The 21,625-nt window shown below is 39.1% G+C and overlaps 1 protein-coding gene across 3 annotated transcripts in view; it reads left to right on the forward strand.

Moving 5' to 3' along the window:
* The window catches only part of LOC133976337 (inositol polyphosphate-4-phosphatase type I A-like), a 50,496-nt gene that overhangs the window by 13,514 nt on the left and 15,357 nt on the right, over positions 1–21,625 (forward strand). For 2 of the 3 annotated variants that reach the window (XM_062414528.1, XM_062414529.1), the window contains exons 4-20: positions 8,764–9,004; positions 10,091–10,135; positions 10,496–10,614; positions 11,000–11,116; positions 11,225–11,304; positions 11,868–11,979; positions 12,753–12,843; positions 14,135–14,282; positions 14,983–15,113; positions 15,245–15,349; positions 15,480–15,588; positions 16,767–16,953; positions 17,044–17,259; positions 18,014–18,155; positions 18,761–18,931; positions 19,790–19,822; positions 20,659–20,831. In XM_062414528.1, the coding sequence (XP_062270512.1) occupies positions 8,899–9,004; positions 10,091–10,135; positions 10,496–10,614; positions 11,000–11,116; positions 11,225–11,304; positions 11,868–11,979; positions 12,753–12,843; positions 14,135–14,282; positions 14,983–15,113; positions 15,245–15,349; positions 15,480–15,588; positions 16,767–16,953; positions 17,044–17,259; positions 18,014–18,155; positions 18,761–18,931; positions 19,790–19,822; positions 20,659–20,831 (2,085 nt within the window). In that variant the 5' untranslated portion in view covers positions 8,764–8,898. The remainder of the gene's footprint in view (positions 1–8,763; positions 9,005–10,090; positions 10,136–10,495; positions 10,615–10,999; positions 11,117–11,224; positions 11,305–11,867; positions 11,980–12,752; positions 12,844–14,134; positions 14,283–14,982; positions 15,114–15,244; positions 15,350–15,479; positions 15,589–16,766; positions 16,954–17,043; positions 17,260–18,013; positions 18,156–18,760; positions 18,932–19,789; positions 19,823–20,658; positions 20,832–21,625) is intronic. The other variant, XM_062414530.1, reaches the window with a different exon arrangement.

Below are 21,625 nucleotides of genomic sequence, written 5' to 3' on the forward strand. Positions count from 1 at the left end.
TTATTTGACAGTTGGTGGCATAGATGCCGACAGGAAACGAGGGGAGAGAGAGAGAAATGGATGTGACGTGCAACGAAGGCCCCTTGCCACATTCAAAACAGAGAAATTGTGGTTATATGGCATGCGCTGTAACCTCTCAGCTACGTGCGCGCTCCATCATGGGCCATATTTCTTCACTCAAAGAAGTGCAGTTGTTTATTAGAAAGCAGTTAAATACAATGCACACCACAATAAGTCACTTTCAAGACCAACTTTGCAACAGGCAGGTAATGACTTTAATAGATGTTTCCAATTAGGGAAAGATCATTTTAAGACTGACTGTGATTATTATTAATGAAAGTGTTTCTACAGGTTGTAATTAGCAGCTTTTTGTTCTGTTGCATCATTGTTTGTATAAGCTTACACTCATTATTGAAAAAGATCATAACTGAAACCCAACAACCTTAAAAAGAAACACTGATAACCAATCATCATGACTGCAATCTAATATTGATTATTTTGATGACTAACTTCTACACATTGCAACATCATTCATTGTAAACCAGTTTGGAGAGATAATAAGTTGCAGGGTCCTATAAACTGGCAGTTAAATCCATAAGAAAGGGCCGAGGGAGCAGACAGCAGCTGGACGCTCTCATCACGTTGTACACATCAGTCCGAGCACAGCAGACACACTCATTTTGTTTGTACAAGCAGGTTTTTGTACCAATAACACAGATTTTCTGCACAGATCATTATAGCAGCTCAGAGTACGTCTAAACACTATTCCCACTGAGGGTAACTTGAATCTATTACTCCTTTAATATCCAGCTGCAGTTGTATACTCTGCTGTGCAATTGAACTTAGATTGTTACTACTCATGTTTTAAGCACATTTCCATAGTTAGAGCAGTTTGTGAAATCAAGTTTCCTGTTGTTAGATAAGCAAATACAAAAGTAGAATGATGTCTTAGCGATGTCTAACTTTCACCTAGTTGTTTGAGTCGCCCAAAATAAACCTTAACTAAAGAGGCTGACAAGAAAAACTCTCACAGAAATAGTTTTTAGAAAAACACTCATGTAAAGTCTAGTTCGTAAGAGAGATGGTAGTATGAAGGTTTTTCTGAAGAGAGATTAAAAGACAGAAGGATGAAGAAAGAAGTACGAGGCTTCAGAGATTTATTCAATATCTTAATCACACCGCCTTGGGGTTGAGGCAATCGCTCTCATTTATTAAAAAATCACAATATAATAAAACATTGAAATATAGAAGAAGACTTGTTCCCTATGTAGATATAAAGGGCTCATTCTAATGTACCGAAAACCCAATTTTTCTAACTTTCAGATGATTATACACTAATTAAGACATACTTATTAATATTATATTTCATTTCTGCCAAGTTCGTTCCGCTAGATGCCGTTTAACACACGGGTCCTTTTTAAGATTATTGAATTTCAGCTATAATCCCTTTAGGCACAACTTCAAATCCCACACTAACCTCGTAGTACTTGCTGGATCTCAGTCAAACTATAATTCACTGTAGATTTATTATGACTAGGCAGTGTAATGGAAACTTTGGTTCCTAACAGACCAGAGACTCCTGTTTTAACTCTTATCTAACCTGCCAATTTGAACACCACCATGCTACTTAGAACCATCGAAATGAAAGGAAACGGAGAACAGAAACCAGTCAGACTTTCATACTGAAAAGATACTTTTTTTTTCTTTTTTTGGAAAGGCTTTGAACTAGTCTGCACAACCCGTGGTCATAAATCTTTGACTTTAAAGAAGTCCTCTACTGCAGTTGAGAAAGATGAAAGCCTTCAAAAAGGGCTTCACTCCTTTGAATCTTCCTCATTGCCTTGTGGTACTGAGTCAGAATCAAATATAATGGGTTTGTGGATGGAGATGATATTTTCTCCCTAAACAAAAGGTATAGTTTTTAGTTTAAGTCATGAGTAACCTTTCTCTTTTGCAAAAATAAGGAAAGTACCAAGAGGCATCTGAATGCTCTAATATCATCGCACCATTTCCAGTTTTTAACCCATTCATTCACACCATCTACAGTAACTTCCAGCGTCATCCTTCTGCATCCTTCCTTGGATATTGCACGAAAAACAAGTCAAAAACGAACCAAATTTAGAAGAGCATGCCATTGCATCTGAGAACAGATGTAACCCCGACACATTCACGCTCAAAAACGTGTGTTGTGATGCCTCGTAGTCAGCGTGTGTGAAAGGTCTCCTGGCAAAAGGGGGAAGCTTTAAAAATGGGGTTTCTCCATGTATGGTCAGCTTGACTCTCACTCTCGTTGCACTCTGTCTCTCTTGCTCTCGATCTGTCTTTTCTTGCCAGAGGACTGAAACTAAGACAGAAGCTTCAAACATGCGGACATACGTCTTACACATAAACACACAGGCCCAGACCGTTTTAGAAACCAGGTCGTAACTGGCTCTCGTCTCTCCTTCATAAATCAGTGATCGCAGGTTTGGCCAAAAGGTGAAGAAAGACTTTGTCTGATGGCAAATTACATGAATCCTATTATAATTTAACACCTATATTAAATACTTATGGGTGCCTGCTTGCAAATGCTACTATTCCCAAAGGTTTTCTTTAGTTATCTAAAAGAAAATAATCCTCCTAATCTCTCTCATGCTGCCTTTTCAACAAGTCAATTTAAAGTCATTTGTCAACGCCTTGTTAGTATTTTTCAGATCTGCCGGTCTACATTTAAGGTTTAGTTAAGTTCATGCAGCTTTAACTACTCGGGTCAAGTTAGGAAAATGTTGTATTTATGGTTAAAACAAACCGACATTGACTGTAGGAGCTGAGATGTGAACAGCATAGCTAAAACAAAATGTACTTAAAAGCTGCTCATAATTACTTTTGTTAGTACATTTTTAGGTCTTTTAAACCCCTAATGAACCAAATTCCACTTCAGAGACTCCTGGATTCGGGTTATGTGTGTCAGGAGGCTCTGGCCCTATACGGCATGTGTTGGTTGCCCCCAATTCATGTGACTCACAAATCTATACACACACACATACACTAACACACCGGGGCTAAATTTGGAGCTCCCTTTTATGGCAGCTTTTCCCCCTCAGTGAAGTTTCTGTGCAGCCATGGATTTAGAGAGGAGGTTGACTTGGACTTGGTGTTTTCAGCTTGTAATATTCTCTTCTTCATCTTCTTCTTTTTTGGCATCACTTGTTTTCTTTTGGCAAGGTAATAAATCCCTTCAAAGCCTGCCAAATTACTTAATTGATTCGAGGCGTTAAATCTATCATCTTGCTGCAGGTCATGCACAAAGGGATTTGCGCTGATTGTGAGGTGTTTTTGTGAGGATGAGTGGGGAGTTGTAACCGTTAAAAAAAAAAGAAAAATAACAAGCTCACTGTTATTTTGGAGTTGTTACACACAGCCCTTGTATTATAAAATCAGTTTATTTTTAGTGTGCTTGAGTCAGGGTTAGTAGGACAGAAATATGTAGGTTTACAGTACATAATGTGCACAGATGAGAGCATTTATTCCATCACCGAAACAAAAACTTGCACAGATGAAACTCAGACCAGTAACTGCGACTTAAAAGTGAGGAAGTCGATGTCTGTACCTGGAGACGGTTGACGTGCAGGAGCCATTTCTGATAAGGAAAGTTGGAAGCGAGCAAGTGCTCGTCTTAAGTCCTTTCAAACTATGGTGTTTTTTGGATCTGTGAGTGGAAAATATGAGCCCAGTTGGCCGAGAGACTGGAAAGTTCCTTCTAGTTTTGGTAACAAAGACCAGAGATGGACCCAGTCTGAGAAAATAGTGTGCAGGCATCCGTATTAGCTGCTGTGTAATCTGCAAAGCTCATTATAATAGGTTAGTAGAAAATGTGTGTTATACCTTGAAAAGGAAGGATACATTTTTGTTGTTGCACTGCATCTTCAATCAATCAATCAAACGTTATTTATTTAGCAGCTTTCATAAAGAGAGAATGAGGGGAAAAAAGTGTATTGAAAGTTAAAGGTCAAAAAACTACGTTATAATATATTAAAATAACAAAACCAAAGTGAAAAGAAATAAATGAGATAAAGTTTAATAAAAGCTAGACTAAAACTAGGTTAAAAATGAGATAAGAAAGAGTCAAATAACATTGATAAAGATAGAAATTATAGAATGATAAAAAAAAGTAGAATAAAGTGTCAAAACCTAAATTAAAACTAAGAAATATGATCACTGTTGATAGCACAGTCAAACAAATATACTTACATTTGTAATCCTGCAGTTACCGAGGTAACAGGAAGTGTAATACCACGACAAACACCCATGTTGAGTCACTACTTGGTCAGAGATAACAGAGGAACAAGGTGTGTCTGTTAACCAACTTTGATGAAGAAGCCATCAATAATTATACTAACAGTGATCTGCTTTCATTATGATACCTAATCTACTTTATATAGATGCATTTTTATTAACTTCTCTTGATTAGCTCCAACTTCAGTGACATTGTGCTTCCTGTTGCTGCTTCACAGTAGAAGTCAATGCGACAGTGCTCGTAATCTTAAAACAATATAATATGGGTGTAAAAATATCCATTACACCCCCGCATCTGGTGCTGCCTATAAATAGAAATCATGAGGTTTCATATTCAACACAGGAGGTCAAGGACTGTCTTCTCTGCAGGTTTTGACATAACAAGGGGGGGGGGGTCTATCATTGGCGCTTTTCAAGGATAAGTTTCAGACTAACCACCAATTAACTGGGGGCGACTGGGCCACGACTTTTGTCCCCAAATGAGGGAAAAAACTAATTTTTGGGTCAGTGGTTAAAGTTATTATCAGGGAAGGAGTCGTTATGGTTCAGATTAGGGTCTGAATGTGGAGTCTATGTAATGTCTCCTAAAGTGACCTAGGACTGTGTGTGTGTGTGTGTGTGTGTGTGTGTGTGTGTGTGTGTGTGTGTGTGTGTGTGTGTGTGTGTGTGTGTGTGTGTGTGTGTGTGTGTGTGTGTGTGTGTGTGTGTGTGTGTGTGTGTCTGTGTGTGTGTGTGTGTAACTTGGGAATGCAGTAGGTCAACAAGTGTCCCCACAATGATATAAAGACAAGCGTGCGTGTGTGTGTCCACATGTTTTCATGTGATTCATAAATCTGTAGCGAGACAGCACCGGAGCCAATGGAGACTGTCGCTGACGTTCACATTAACTACACAAACACACACAGACGCTCAGCATACACAAGTCGTATCAATATGTATTTATGTCCCTGCTGTGCTCAGTGTAAACACTTCTTGCCAAACATGCTCACTGAGGACTTCGCTGTAGGTAAAGTAAAGAAAGTAAAGTGGACTCATAGCTTCACAGAGACACTTTGTACGACTTTCTAATTAACTGTTGACTCTTATCCAGGCTTTTACCTAATTGGACGAGCTGGAGGAGTGTGTTCATACACAATTGTGCAGACAAAGATAGACAATAGCAAACTTTGTAAATATATAATTTCTTCACAAGTTACTCTGTTTATTTTCCAAACATAGCAGGTCAAATGTAGACAATGTGACTTCATGGATAGATATTTCACTTCATATTCAGATTTGTTATCATAAAAGACGAAAGAAACCAGAAAATATTCACATTTAAGAAGCTGGAAGCAGAACATTGTAGCTTTTTTCCCTTTAAAAAATGACTTAAATCTTGACTTAAATGACTTAAAAAAGCATGCTGACACACACACACACACACACACACACACACACACACACACACACACACACACATACACACACACACACACACACAGTGACCTCTGGTTCTCTATTTACTTGCTAGTATCTCTCGCCATCAGCACAACACTCGGGCAACTCAGCTAAAAGGCCCAACAGGCTGACAACCGTGTGTGTGTGTGTGTGTGTGTGTGTGTGTGTGTGTGTGTGTGTGTGTGTGTGTGTGTGTGTGTGTGTGTGTGTGTGTGTGTGTGTGTGTGTGTGTGTGTGTGTGTGTGTGTGTGTGTGTGTGTGTGTGTGTGTGTGTGTGAGCATGCTTTTACGAGACCGCTCTATTCACCCCACTTCCATCTAATCACAGAAGTGTTCTTATGTGTTTCTGTCTCTGCCTCCAACTCTGCTGTCACCTCTCATATATTGTCACATAAATAATGAATAACTGCAGGTTGCTCCAGGTATTAAACTGTGTTGTTGCAAATGTCTGAAAATCCTCCCCGTGTCCTCGGCGAATGTTTGCAATAAAGTTATGCATTCAGGTACATCGTCCTCTATCCAGAAGCCTGCAGGTATAGCAGTGACAGATGTAGGGCACACGTATGAGCTGACCGAAATGGGGCGTTTCAGGCGCTGCCAGGAGATCTGCGGCGGACCACATATCAAATAGTAGGCCACCAACTATTAACCCAGAACCACAAATTAGAATGAGATCGCTGGGCGGGGGCTTATTTGTAAAAGATGCATCCAGTCAGACTCACAGAAAAGCTGATTTATACTTCATGTGAATGGCATGAATTAGGAACTAAATCATATATTTTAATAAGAATCTGAACAGTTAATAGACTGATTTGTGTTACTCTAATTCTGACCTAAACCTGAATGACTGAACTACACTTCTCCGACAATGAAATGGAGCACGATTCCACCGAAATAGCAGCAGAGAGATCTCCATCTGTGTATTGTCTTAACTAGACCGCGGTGCTTCTCCATTTGAGCCAACATACCGTCCCTCGCGTTTGCAGCTTTGCCCGCAAATAGGCTAATTGGTCTTTTTAACAAAAATGGGACAAAGAGGAAAAACGATGGCGAGAGACTCTTAGTGGGACATTCACGCTCACGTGCACCGGCTAAACCCTTTAGGGAAACGTCTCTCTCAGAAAGATTTGGAGGAAATGGAGCAATAAACTAATAGATTTGAGGAGTGGGAGGGAGCTGGATGTGGATGAAGAGACCTAAACAATGAGGATAAAGGGAAAAAAACAAGAGAGCAAGGGACATGAGGAGGAGGAGGAGGAGGAGAAGACAAAAAGTGTGGAGGACCTGAAGGATAAACCTACAGTCTCTTAGCAACATCAACATATGCAGATACTTGCTTGTCTTAGCGAGCTTTGGAAGAAGAAAAAAAAAGGCATGAAAAATGCAAATATGGAAGTTTTTAAGTGGGAAGACAAACACAGATGCAGATAAGATGTTCTGGCTTCAGTTTTGTTAACTCATTCAATGCTCTATTTTGTCTTTTTGTTGTATTTCGTACTACATCTCTCCATCCTGAGAGAGGGATCCTTCCTCTTTCAATTTTTTGCCCCATTAAAGATGTTTTAAAGATGTTTTTTAGGGAGTTTTTCCTTATTTGAATCACAGATCTAAGGACAGAGGATGATGTACAGATTATAAAGCCCCCCTCAGGCAATTTGTGGTTTGTCATATTTGGCTACACAAATAAAGATGACTTGACTTGATAGACATGTACCTTTTCTTTTCTCACGTTTCTTTCCTTCAACTCTTTTTCCATTTCCTCAGCTTCCCATCTTCCTAACTCACCTCTTACTTCTGCTCTTTATCTTCTGATCCAGGTAAGATACTTGCAGCAGTAGGATTAAACAGAGATTAAAAGAAGAGTTTTAGCAGAGGAATAGAATATAAAATAAGTTAAATAAACCATCTGACTGTGTAGGTGTCAACGAGACTACTTGACCCTCTAAGTCTCACTTCTGGATGCTCACAGGTTGCCTTTTACAGCGGTTACAAGCTGCTTAAGGTTTTACTTTCTGTCTTTTCTCTCTCTCTCTCTTTCTCTCTCTCTCTCTCTCTCTCTTCTCTCTCTCTCTCTCTCTCTCTCTCTCTCTCTCTCTCTCTCTCTCTCTCTCTTCTCTCTCTCTCTCTCTCTCTCTCTCTCTCTCTCTCTCTCTCTCTCTCTCTCTCTCTCTCTCTCTCTCTTGTGTGTCTGTGCCTCTTGTGCCAACTTCCCTTTCTGTGTCTTGTTCCTTATTTCTGTTCTCCTCACACTTTCCCCCCCTGTTGCTTTTGTAGGCGTTCACATGGTACTTTCATATTGACCACCTCAATTCATAAGAATTCATTTTTGAATTTTTTGAATTCATGTATGCGTTTGAAACCATGCTAGGTTTTATATTTAAGATTGATTTTTCTCGACCGAAGCTCTTTTTTCACAGCTGTATCTTGTTTAATACTTTCATACCACTAAAAATGTGTTTATTCTGTGTCAGAAGTGTCCATAAACAATATCTTACACTTCCTGTAGGCATGTTAAGAGTAATAAAAATGTTTTACAAATCATATTTCTTTATTTCTCTCTCTTTTTTCTCTTTTACTTCTCTGTGTTTCTATATTCATTCCAATTTTACATTTTAACATCCATTATTAGAAGCTTCAATATTAAGAAGGAAAAAGTGATTAATCGCAATTAATCACAGCAAACTCTGCTTTTTAATCAATTGACAGCCCTCCTGTAGATATTAACGTGTCAAACTGTTTTAAATCTAGAAGAAAGCAAAATCAAATCTAAACAAATATCCAGCCAAACCCAATATAATATTTTCCAATAATATTATAATATCTCCCTGCAGATGTATTGAACAGGCTCTTATATTAACACAGAAAACACCGGAAGAGGGAAAAGAGTAAATGTTTGCCGGGATTTTAGAAACACAGGAATTTAAATAATGTGTAAATGTCAAGCAAAGACAAAGATTGTTTTATTTCATTCCTTAAAAAAACACGAAGAGTACTGTTCCTTTATCTAACATCCCTCCCTCCCTTTTTCTCTCCTTTCTGCTTTCATTCCAGAGAGGTTGAACCACTCTCTACGGAGCAGCCGTGGATCTCGGCGGAAAGAGGGGCACATCACATGGGAGAGGGTGACTGCGTGTGTGAGGGTGTGTGTTCAGGCCTCCTGCCGTCGCCCGCTCTCCCCAGACAGGCATGGCGGGGGGCAGAGAGCACGGCTCCCGCACACAGAGGCCGTGGTCCGTCTACCGGGCCAACACCTTCGAGCTGTCCAGCGAGATGATTGGCTTAGCTCTCGCAGGTGAGGGACGCTAGACTCCACACAGAGGTTCTCATTATGGGATAATCTGTATATATCCATAATAACACCTCTGTAATAATAGTAATACTTATAAATATGTTTTATAACCTTATTATTTAAACTATCACTGTCATTAATACTTTTATGTAATCCATGAATGTGTGATCCTTTTGCTATGTTTGGAGTATGATCTCATTTTTATTCTTATTATCTGATATTTAGTTTATTTATTTATTTATTTTGATTTGTTTATGAAGGTTTTTATTTGTTTTCTTGTTTAATAATGTAGTATTTTTAGTTTTCTGTTAAATATTAGTTGAATTGTACTTATTCTGTCTCATAAGATTTCCTCAAAAACAAGATAGCACATCTGAAAGAGGTAGTCCTAATTCAATCTTTAAAACATTTTATAAAGCATACAATACATAATATATTATATATTTTATAACAGCACTTGCTTCATCTACTAGTAAACTTTAAGTAACAGAAATATACATATAATCTTTATTTTTAGTTCATTTTTATGGTCAGATTAAAAAGATTTGTCAAGCTTAATATTATAAAGATGTTGCTTCTATGAAGTTGATTGAAGATGAAAAAAGGATTCACATGCAATTAAATTAAGTATAAACATAAATAAGTAAAATTAATGTGGCAAATACTTTAAAAAATCAATAGATTGTTGAGATTTAATTCAATAATTTAACACATATGGGCAAAGTATAACAACAGCCGGCCATTAACGCTGGTTTCGAGCAGCATCACTAAAAATAAAATTACATACTTAGTGGTTACCGTTACCACCCTCACACATACACACACACACACATACACACATACACACACACACACACACACACACACACACACACACACACACACACACACTCTCTTCTGGCAGTGTATTACACTTGTGTGGGAGCCAATAGCCTCTTCAACCACAGTTGCCCTGAATCTGGCCACAACGAGGCCCGAGTGCTCCTCATCATCTGTCAACATTTCACACTCAGATTACTGTCACTCGCAGCTCTCGTAGTTATTTTGATAGAAGTCTAACATTTTGCTGACGTGTCGATTGTGTTCCAGGAAATAGTCAGGACCCAGATGAACCAGTGCTGGAGTTCAGCGTGGGTGAGTAACGTTTATATCCACTGAAGTGCTTACTTACTGTATTTAGCCGATGCTATCATCCAGGGCCAATTGGACTGATCAATAATTTATAGCTGATTCATTTAATTCATCACTTCCAATCTTCCAGTGGGATCGTCATCATGATGAAGGGTAGCGAGTAACAGCATGCAATTCTGTGAGATGTGAAATATGAAATAAAGTGAAATTAAAATTGTTTACAAGATAATCAGTGTTTCTCAAACCACTACATGGGTTTCACATTGCCTGTTTGCATGCCGCTTGGCTCGTCTAGTATTGACTTTGAAATTGTGTGTGTGTATTTGTGTGTGTGTGTGTTTGTGTGTGTGTCGTCTTGGCCAGCCTGCACAGACCTAATGACTCCAGCTATGGATCGAAAACCCAACAGCTTTGTAGCAGTGAGCTGTACGACACCGCCGCAGGCCTTCTGGACCAAACACGCCCAGACTGAAGTCATAGAGGTTCGATTCCTTACACACACACACTCACACTCACACACACACACACACACACACACACACACACACACACACACACACACACACACACACACAACTAATCTTCTATCTTAAATGAAATATCCTCCGTTTTGTGACGTACTGTGGCATAATTGCTACAGTACGTTGATCAAATTATTCAGCAATTTAATTTAAGCACTCAGAAGTAGGGTTGCTATGGGTAACCGCAGCAACACTAATGAAATGAATACATTAGCTGCTCATTAGCTGGTCACCCCAACTCACACTTGATTGGATTAAATCACAATAAGTTACCAAAGAGAGGTGTATTATTTCTTGGAAACTATATTTTTAATAACATTTGTCATGTCATCTCCTTTGTCAACAGGGCACCAGTAACCCCATCTTCCTCAGCAGCATCGCCTTCTTCCAGGAGTCAAACATCACCCATCAGACGCAGGTTAAAGTGGCCGTCTACGACGTCAAGGACCGCTCCCAGGGAACGGTATGATGTTGATTTATATGATTTCATATCCTTAAGAACCAGATGTAGAAACAGCTGTATGTGAACATCAGTGTAAACAGTCGTCTGTCTCCCTCTCTGTCTGTGTAGATGTATATGTTGGGCTCGGCACTTTTTCCTGTGAAGGAGATGTTGCAGGACAAGAACCATAAATTACAGCTTGAACTAAGGTAACACACACACACACACACACACACACACACACACACACACACACACACACTCCTTCAGTGCAGCAGCGTGTCACATGACCACACATGATTTTAAACTACTTATCATATTATCGCTAAGACATCTGTGTCTTTTAGCCGCTGAGTTATGTACAGATTACTGAGGTGGTAATGTCACTAATGAACATTTCTTTTCATTCTTGAGACATTTGCATTGTAAAAACATCACACTAACGCAGTACCACAGGGGAAGGAACCATGAGTTGTTACATGATCTAAACCACTGAAACTGAAAGCAAGTGCACCTGAAATGTTGGCATTAACGCTCCATTGCACAGTTAAACTAAGATACATTCGGCCAAAGCTTAAAAACAGGAAGTTGAAGTATAAACTGCTGCAGGAAGTTTAGGTGCTAATTTTACAGTTTCATTTTCTTTTATACAAATAAGTTTGATTCATCATCTGATTGCTGTTAATTTCCTGGTAGTTCAAGCTCATATTTGGAAGATTTGAGGAATTGAAAGTTGTAAATCAGGATCTCCATTATTTCTTTGAATGAACAGATCAGCGGAGAACAAGCGAGTAGGGGACATCACTGTGGCTGCGTGGCAGATGGAGGAGAGAGCAGATCAGAGGATGTCGGTCGGCCGCCTGCCAGACAGCATCAATGGCCGGGTAGGAGTCTGGGAAGGACTGAACATCAGTTTTTATTTTTTTTATTTTCCATATGTAGAGAGGATCAAGTGTGTGCATATAAGGAATTAAGTGCCATAGCTGGTTTTAATGGTACTATAGGTGTGAGTTTATGTGAAATAATGTGTATCTAATCCTACAGTTAAGCCTCGACAGCTAAAAAAACAGATTTGATTTGGATATTTACAATAAAAGATTAGAATTAATGTATGGCTATAAGCTCCAAATATTGTTTTATAGTGTGAACCAGTCCAAAGTATACATTATAATTTGATAATTTTAAGATTTTTGTAGCTATGAGACATTTCCAGCAGTTTCTGAACAGATGCAAGATTCAGTTTCATGAGTAACTCTGAGACTTCCTGTTTGTCAGTGTGTGTGCATAGAGCTGTATTATTTAAATAGAAGTCACTTCAGCAGCTTTATTAAATAATAAACATGTCACACACCCGAGCATGTTAACATGGTAGTTAAACGGTTCATCACAGTGGATTTTAGTTAGTGTAGGAACACTGTTAGTGTGGTGTAGGTGAGCGTAGGTTTTAAAAGAGTGGACAGTAGATGGAGGTGGTTGTTGCTAAATAGCTGTGTAATATTGGTGTGTGTGTGTGTGTGTGTGTGTGTGTGTGTGTGTGTGTGTGTGTGTGTGTGTGTGTGTGTGTGTGTGTGTGTGTGTGTGTGTGTGTGTGTGTGTGTGTGTGTGTGTGTGTGTGTGTGTGTGTGTGTGTGTGTGTGTGTGTGTGTGTGTCATGTAGACGATGCTGCCTGTTGACGAAAGCCTGACAGAGTCGATGGGAATGAGAATCAAGTACGCCTCGCTATGCAAAGACACACTGCTGCGGTCAGGTATGACGGGCTTTAAATGCACAGGTCCATCTCACCTTCATGCATCTGCACTATTTTCTTTATGAGGGGTTTTTGCCTCAACCTACAAAGTTAGAAGGCCTAAAAAAGACTAATTTCCTCTAAAGATCCAACACCAATGTTTGCAGCATTATTGAGTGATAAAGCTTTGATTCTTTTCCATTTGTATTGTTTATCCCAGTGCAAAAGTACCAAACACACTGAAACTGGAGAACCACTGATTGGAGAGATTTCTTGAGAGATAAGGCACTGGACACTTCAATGAGGCTGGTTTAATAATCAGCTGAGGAGAAGAGCATACAGAAGCTGTTCTCCTCTAACACAACTCCAGCAGGGTTTAAATACTCTTCTGATAAACATCTGGAATGTCACCTTTAACCTGTCCGCTCTTGAGGCTCTTTTCTTTATCCTGTTATCACCTTCATCACAGGGCGTCACATATCAGTCATAAATCTCTTGGTTCTTTCAACTCGTAGATCAGTAGATAGGGATAAACACATTACCTTAACTAAGGTCAATACAGCATGCATAGTTTCCAGGATTGACCGACCCTAAATTCCTGAATTTACAAACACAAAAATTAAGTCAATTAGTAGATTAAACATCTTAAAGAGCATGGGTTACTAAGTCAAAAAGATATAAGATTCCCCTTATATATATATTTAAAGTAAATCACAATGTCATTATCATATACAGAGACATCTGTGGAATAATCTCACAGTTAACAAACAATTAAGAAATAAGAAGTAGAATAAAATAAATAGACCTAAATATCACATTAAGCAAGAGCTAATCATGCAATCCTTAACTATTGAAAAAGAGTCTCTGCTTTATAGCTGTCTGAAATGTGCAAACACATCTGGGAACATCCTAACTTCAATAAATCTTCTATGCTTCTTCATATCAGTCAAAAATTGGATTTTACTAAACTGAATCTAAACCTTTTCCACTTCAGCCCTCCTTCTCCCTCTCATTTATTTTCTCCTTTCTTCCCGTCCTCCATCTCTCTTCCCCACATGGCTCCGTGTTTACTGATACATCAGACTCCGAATCTTATTATGAAGTAGAAATATATTGATTGTCAGCGCCGAGCGGGAGGGATCTGTTTACTTCAGGGATAGATTGCTGTTCTAAAAATAACACACTTGAAATGTCTGAGAGGGTAAAACAACATGTGTACAGTAAGCAAAGGAAGAAAACTACTTAAAAAACCTAACTTTACGAAGGAAACTCCAAATCTGATCCAGACTAAGACAGTTTTCTGTGGTTTCAGTGTTCGGAGGCACGATGTCCAGGATGTACCGCTTCCCTACGACTGATGGGAACCACCTACGGGTGCTGGAGCAGATGGCCGAGAGCGTCCTGTCGCTGAACATTCCCAGACAGTTTGTCAAACTCCTGCTGGAGGAAGACGCAGCCAGGTACAAGCACACATTTACATTTCTAACGTTCAGCCGAGGCTCTTCTTCCAGCTAAATTAGAATGGATGTTCGAGTCATTGTGACCTTTGAAAAACTTTGGCACTGCTGTATCTAAAAATTGAGATGCACCTGATTTACTTCATCTGGGAAAAGCCAGCAAATTAGCTCATTTTACACTATTTGTTTATGTGACTAATAGTAGAGTATTGGCTTGTGTGAAAGGCAGTAGAGGTTAGCACTTAGCAAATTTATTTTCAACTAGCATTTTATAGTGAATTTTGAATTTTTAAGTATCTCGTATGGAGCTGCAATGCTTGTATCAATGCTTGATATGATGAAGAATTTTTTCCTTGTCTTAAATTATAGTAAATAAAATATTTGGGAGCGTTTGAAAGCATTTGATGACGTCTATTTCAGCTCATAAAATTTTTTTACTGGCATTCACAGGCATTTTTTTGTTGTGAAATGATGTTTAATTCAGCAAACCACTAATTGATTAGTCAAGAAATTGAATCTACTAATCTAGCATCTACCTTTCTTCAAAGATATTTTGTACCAGCAAACAAAATGGTCTCTTTTAACCAACTCAGCAGCTTGTAGATTCAGAAAATGTATTGGAAGTAGTTTAAAATGCATCTTCGGAGGCATATTTCTTCTTAATAATGCAGTTTTTTCCTATTTTTACTTTCTCCCGCTGCAGAGTGTGTGAGCTAGAGGAGCTGGGAGAGTTATCTCCCTGTTGGGAAAACTTGCGGAGACAGATTGTCTCTCAGTACCAGACCATAATACTTGCGTACCAGGAAACACTGTCTGACCTCAGTGACTACAGAGGTAAGCGTCTGCAGAGGTTTGCGATGTCTCAGTGGCTCCTTGTCAGTTGATAAAACAGTAAAACTGTCAGTGTAAAATGAGCTACCACAAAGTTTCCCTGCCTTCTTCTCTCTCTGCCCACTGCACATTAGGTCCATCATTCAAAGCCAGTAACCTGAAGGCAGAGAGGAAGCTGGAGTTCATGCCAACCAACCTACACGTACAGAGGATGAGAGTTCAGGATGAGCTGGGCTTCGGTGAGGCATCGCCAGCTACCATACTGGACTCACATGCACAGCCACACATATAAAATCACACACTTTTATTGTCACTGTTCAATTTCTGACATTTTCGTAGCAGCATTTCATTTCAATTTTCCCTCTCCAGAGCACACGTATGATGTAATAACAATCGGAGCTCCAGCTGCTCATTGCCAGGGCTTTAAAAACAGCGGGCTGAGGAAACTCATCCAGAAGTTTGAAGAGGCAAAGAAACAGTAAGTAAAGAGAAGGGTGGGCTTGGAAAAAAGGGAGTTTTAACTGTATAAAAATGACCCTCAAATAAGAACATAAAAGCCAAAAAATGCATTTGCATGCTCAACCACGGAGATATAATTTGATTTATTGCATCATTCATCATTTTACTGTTATTGTTTCAAATCGTTGAAATTCAATTGATCCAATTGAAATAATTTTGCGTGAGAAGTTTGATCTACTTTGATTTTGCTGCCCTGTGGTCATTTTTACATAAAATGAATGCATTGTTTCTTCAACTGTTGCGTTATTTCTCCAGTTCGGTATTATGGCTTCCTCTTAATTTTGTTTTTGTTACTTTTTCGATCAGCGTATATGAGGAGGGATGGTGAGTTGTTGCACTGCTTTGCTTGTTTTTCATTTGTTTGTACACGGTTTGCCTCTCACTGCCTTGCACCACCACAAACGGATACGTCCGTTGTTTCGTTACGTTGTCAGTGTACATGAGTACGTTTAATGACTTTCACGCTTTGCAGATGAACGGGTGAGTAGGTAATGAAATGTCACATAAGACATCACACAGCGTATGTTAACAGCAACACATGATTCATCTGTATTAACATTGTTCTGTTTGAAAGTAACTAAAAATGTGTGTTGCTCTACACCAAGCACACTGATGTGTAAAAACTAGACATTTTATATCACAGTACACCAAGTGTGTTGAATACTGCTCATTTTTTAAGTTCAGTAAAACATTTTCAATTGGAAATACTTTAATATTAGTGTTAAATCAATGCTAGTGATTCTTTGATCCCTGTGCCAAAATATCTGAATTTTTAGAGTGAGCGGTATCAGATCTGTTTACTGAAGTCAGTTTCATGTTGTCTTTGTGTCTATACTTGTATCATTTTCCCAAGCCACTGATTAGGATTGTTTTTAAGGACAGGCATGTGCATGCAAAGCTATGTCTATGTCTGTAAATGTTTTAAATGTAGTATTTGAAATACATTTTTAAAAATTGAATCATGAACACCACATTACAACTCTTCCCCTTAATGGACGTATAGCATTTTGAAATATACCTTAAGATAAAGGCTCCATGAGTCAATAGTCAACTTTTTATGAGGATATAAGAGAGTATCATTAGTGTAGAGTCACATACAGGCATGCTGCTAAAACCGTATGTCTTTACCTTTTGCAGCAGCGCCCTGTCTAGTTCACAGTCCATCGTCTACATACCACAGGACATCGTCCGAGCCAAAGAGATCATCGCCCACATCAACACACTGAAGACTCAGGTCAGCTATTACGCCGAGAGGCTTTCCAGAGCCGCCAAGGACCGATCTGCCAGCGGACTGGAGAGGACGCTCGCCATTCTGGCTGATAAGGTATTTTAATTTATTCTCATTGTTTTCGACTCACATTCCTCATCAGATGCCTAATAATAATACACGGATACCTTTCCCTCTCCTTCTCAGACTCGTCAATTGGTGACAGTATGTGACAGTAAGCTGCTGGCTTCAGCCATTCAGGCCCTGAATGCAGCACGACCTGAGTACATCGCCTCCCAAGCGTCTCCCTCAGCCGACTCCGAACAAGTAGTCCTGCGAAACGACCAGGACACGCTGCTAGCCAAGTGGAGCGGTAGCAACAGCCGTTCCTCGCTGCATGTAGACTGGCATGAAGAGGAGTGGGTAAGTTCATGATAGTCAGGAATTAATCTCACAAAAATACAGTTTTAATGAATGTTAAGACTCATCTAGATGTAACTCATTGTCTATGCTGAGGTTTAAATTCACAGTCCGTCATTTTACTGATTCCCTAATAATAAAACATATCAGAGAGACATCCTGTTTAATATTTTAATTTCATGGATATGCTAAATTTCTGGGTACAGTCTCCTTGAATGTGCCTTCAGTTCGAAATGGTCACGGTCTTTCTAAATGCTTCCATCCTTTTGAATAATTCAGTTTATTAGTGAGCCACGGCCACTAAAACATATATGCATATTCATATTTTTCCCTGTGTTTTATACTATAAGCTACACATACTATATTTTATCATTGCTGTACATTTGATAGAATTAGTCCAGACCATCAGTGGGCCTCAGTATCCCCAGACAGCTGAAGAGTTTGTAGTTATGTAATGAAGCACTACATTTCCTCTGATTACATGAATCTTTGTTACGCAAAATTGTGGCGTGCTCCCTGATTTGCATCCTTATGTAATTCATCTCCCCTCTTGTGCATCTTCTTTCCCGTCTGCTTCAAACGTAATTCCCTGCTGTAATGTCTGTAATCCCTCTTAATAACCTTATTCAAATTCTTCCCAATGAAGTTTAACGTCTAATCTCTGTTGCATGTTTTTTTTTGCCTATATGCAAGAAAGAAATATAGCACATTCAACATTAATTTCTCTCTCTCTCTCCTTCTGTTGCTCTACTTTCAGGAGAAGGTGTGGGTGAATGTGGATAAGTCTCTGGAGTGCATCATCCAGCGCGTTGACAAGCTGCTTCAAAAGGAGAGGAGACCCAGTGTCGGCAGTCAGGACAGTAGCCAGACTGACCTGCAGGCCGCCTGCAGTAAGAAAGGTAACACACACACACACACACACACCCACCAAAAAACATACTTCTTGTTGTCACTGCAATTCATTTAAGTAATACCCTTGGCTTTTACTTTTAAGGGTGGAAATGTGATGCAAATTAACTATAGACTCAAGATGTCAAGATCAAGATATGTATGTTAAGGTTAAGATAAAAGTGTACACCACATCATCTGAAATCTGAGAGCCTGAAGATTAATTGGAGCTGCAGCTCAGCACTGTGTCAAGTTTCACTGTAGCTTTAAAACTGAGCCGGCTAAAGCCTCTGAAAGACAGCAATGTCAGCCGAGGACGCAGACACCCCCAAGGGTCTCTGAGGGTAAAATAAAGTTAACAGCTTTGCAACACTCAACTTCAGTTTTGGGTTTCTTTGCCATTCTGTTTCCTCCTTGCTGATTTAATTTGATTTATTGTGTTTTGTTTTCTAAACCCCTTAACACTGAAAAGGCAGACACAACTTCAGCTGTTAATAGTTAATCATAGTAATTTGAATATAAGTATTTTGACACCCTTTGACATCTAACAACAATTGACATTAAATCCATTAAAAATAAATAAAAAATGTGCGTTGCCTTGTATGGCTGTGAAAAGGTGAAGAAAAAAGACGAGCTTTCTGGATCAACCCAGGAAGTACGTCACAGGAATCACCACCACCATCATCTTCACCATCATCATCACCTCCTCCGCCATCATCATCCTCATCATCTGCTTTGTCCACCCTTTCCTCTGCACGTCCTCCCAGCCCTGAACAAGACACCACAGGTTTATTATTTTTTCTTCTTCTGTTTCTTCTGTTCCCCCATCCTCTACTATTTCTATTTTTCCATCAATTTTCTTTAATCGCACAGTTTTAAGTAGTTCAGGAGACTCGAATTACAGCTTCGACACCACCGATGCAGCTCTTAATATCGGTCCATTAAAAGTTTCACTTTTGATTTTTTTTCAATCCTTCATGAACTTATTTTCCTTCACCTCATCTGACAATTTTCTAAAAGCTAAAAGCTCTTTATCTATTGTGAACATCTGTGCCAAATGTTAAATATGTTGTTTTGTGTGCAATCTTTGTTGCTGCTGTTGTCTTTATGGTCTGTCTAGAGTCCACAGTGTTGCAGCATTACTGCAGCTGTAAGCAGAAAATTAGACACAGCCTTTTCTCTCCAGCTTTGCCGGTGCAACGTCTGGTCTTAATGCCTTAAAGGCTCAATGCAGCCAACCTGTCTACCAGTGATTGTATCTGAGATTTTGTGCATAGTGTATTATGTCGTACTGGACCAGGGTCAAATATCTATTAAACAACTTATACATGCATATTTTATGGTGGCATTATGGTGAGAGACATGCAAGAAACTATTAATTTTATGGGGGTTTTTTGGAACTTAGTTTGCAGCAGCTTTCTTTAATCTCATTGTTGCTGCAATTAATTAAAAAATAGATAAGATTAAAAGATCTCAGATGCTAAAGAAAGAGCCAAACATTTTTTATAGTTCATGATGAAAAGGTAAGGGTTTACTAGGTCTTTCACCCTGGTCTGCAGTGTTTTTTCTATGTGTGTCTCTGCTGCCCTGTGTGGCTTACAGCGCCCGCTAATCATGCATGTTGCACCTCCATCCCTTCCTCCAGATGGAAGCCCCAGCGCTGAGGAGGCGTACCCAGGTAAGAGCTGCCTCCCTGCCCATGCTTCTCTGCCCTCTTCTACCCATTTCTCTTTATTAAAGATTAACTTACATGCCATTTTACCTTGAATGCACCACCATCACATATATATATATAAAAACCTTGTTCAAACCCAGATTGCCTACAAGAGGATCTAGAGGACAAAATTATTAGATTTTTCTGTATTAAGAGGCAAGAAAAAACATTTGAAATGAACACTTTAGATCATGATTTGATTCGTTATAGTATAATAAAGCGATTGGCATAATTAAGTTAAGCTCTCACGTAAAAAAGTGGATTTAATTTACTGTTTAACTTGTATAATTTGTTGGTTTTTGGTTTTACTTCTGCCGCTATAATTTGATTTCCCCTCAGAGAAATCAAATCTCCTCTTTAAAATGTAATTTCTTGTTTTTAAAATGATTTGTTATAAGTTGTAGCTGCTTGTATTTGCAGAAAATGAACAGTTGGTGAATATGGGATAAACTCATAAGCCTTTTTCCTGCAAGTGATTGCAAAGAAATAGACAAAACTTGACAATATGACGCACCATGTACTTAATCTTCATCCGGTAAAATTACAATCTCTATCAGCGCTTCTGCTTTCCCTGTTGCCTCTCTGTATCATCTGTTTTCAAGTTTAATTTCAACTTTCAAAATGATGTTAATGGCAGCTAATCTCATTCTAACTGAGCTAATGTTAAATTAATTTGTGTGTGGATGGAGGAATGCTTGTGTGTTGTGTCTAACCTCTATAATGTGACTTATGTTTGTTTCTATCTGCATCTGTTTATGTCTGTGTGTGTGTGTGTGTGTGTGTGTGTGTGTGTTTCCCAGGCGAGTGGAGCGAGGCGTTGTATCCTCTCCTCACTACGCTCACAGACTGTGTCGCCATGATGAGCGACAAGGCCAAAAAGTCCATGGTCTTCCTCCTTATGCAGGACAGCGCTCCGACGATAGCCATGGACCTGTCGCTGCAGTACCGCCGCGATGTCGTCTTCTGCCAGACGGTCAGCACAAACACAAACACACACACACACATATATATATTACTGTGGTGACATTACATTTAGTCAGACATGCTTTCTCTCACACTCGCCCCCACACACATTTACATACAGTGATATTTTAGGTATTGAGCTAATACACTTCTCATGACTCACAGCGAGGGGATTTTTAAATATTGCAGACATTAGGAGAGCAAAGGTCCAGCAGTTTGTGTCTTTACAATATTTATACGGCTATTAAACACTTGTGAAGAGGTGAAGGCAAAGCAAGAAAACAAGGATAAAAATAATAGAAGTGAAACAGATTTCTTCACCCTCAGACCTACTCACTCCTACTCTCCTGTGTTGCCGGGTGCAAACCTGAGAGACGTTTCAGTTCTTTGGGCCAAAGTTAAAAACAGGATGTGTGCTCAGAGGTAGTCCAGGTAGTGAAGCTCAGTTTTGTAGTTTTGGCAAACCTTCATAAAAGTTAAAATAACAGTTTTATTTACTCACTATGCGCATTGTAGCTATTTTGGATATGGGATGTCTGTAGTCTCGGTTTTACAACAACATAGAGTATGACCACATAGCCTATTAATCTCAGTTATCTAGAGCTGCAACTACGATTATTTTTTATCATTGATCAATCATACGGTCAATTAAGGACCAGAAATTGGAGGAATGTGCTCATTAAAACATCCCAAAGTCTATATTGATGCCTTCAGATGTCCCATTGTATTAATTTAAACACCCCAAAATCCAAAATATTAAATTTACAGTTATGCAAGACAAAGTAAAGCAACAAAATTTCACCT

This window comes from Scomber scombrus, chromosome 24 (assembly GCF_963691925.1).
Source record: "Scomber scombrus chromosome 24, fScoSco1.1, whole genome shotgun sequence".
In the NCBI taxonomy this organism is placed as follows: Eukaryota; Metazoa; Chordata; class Actinopteri; order Scombriformes; family Scombridae; genus Scomber; species Scomber scombrus.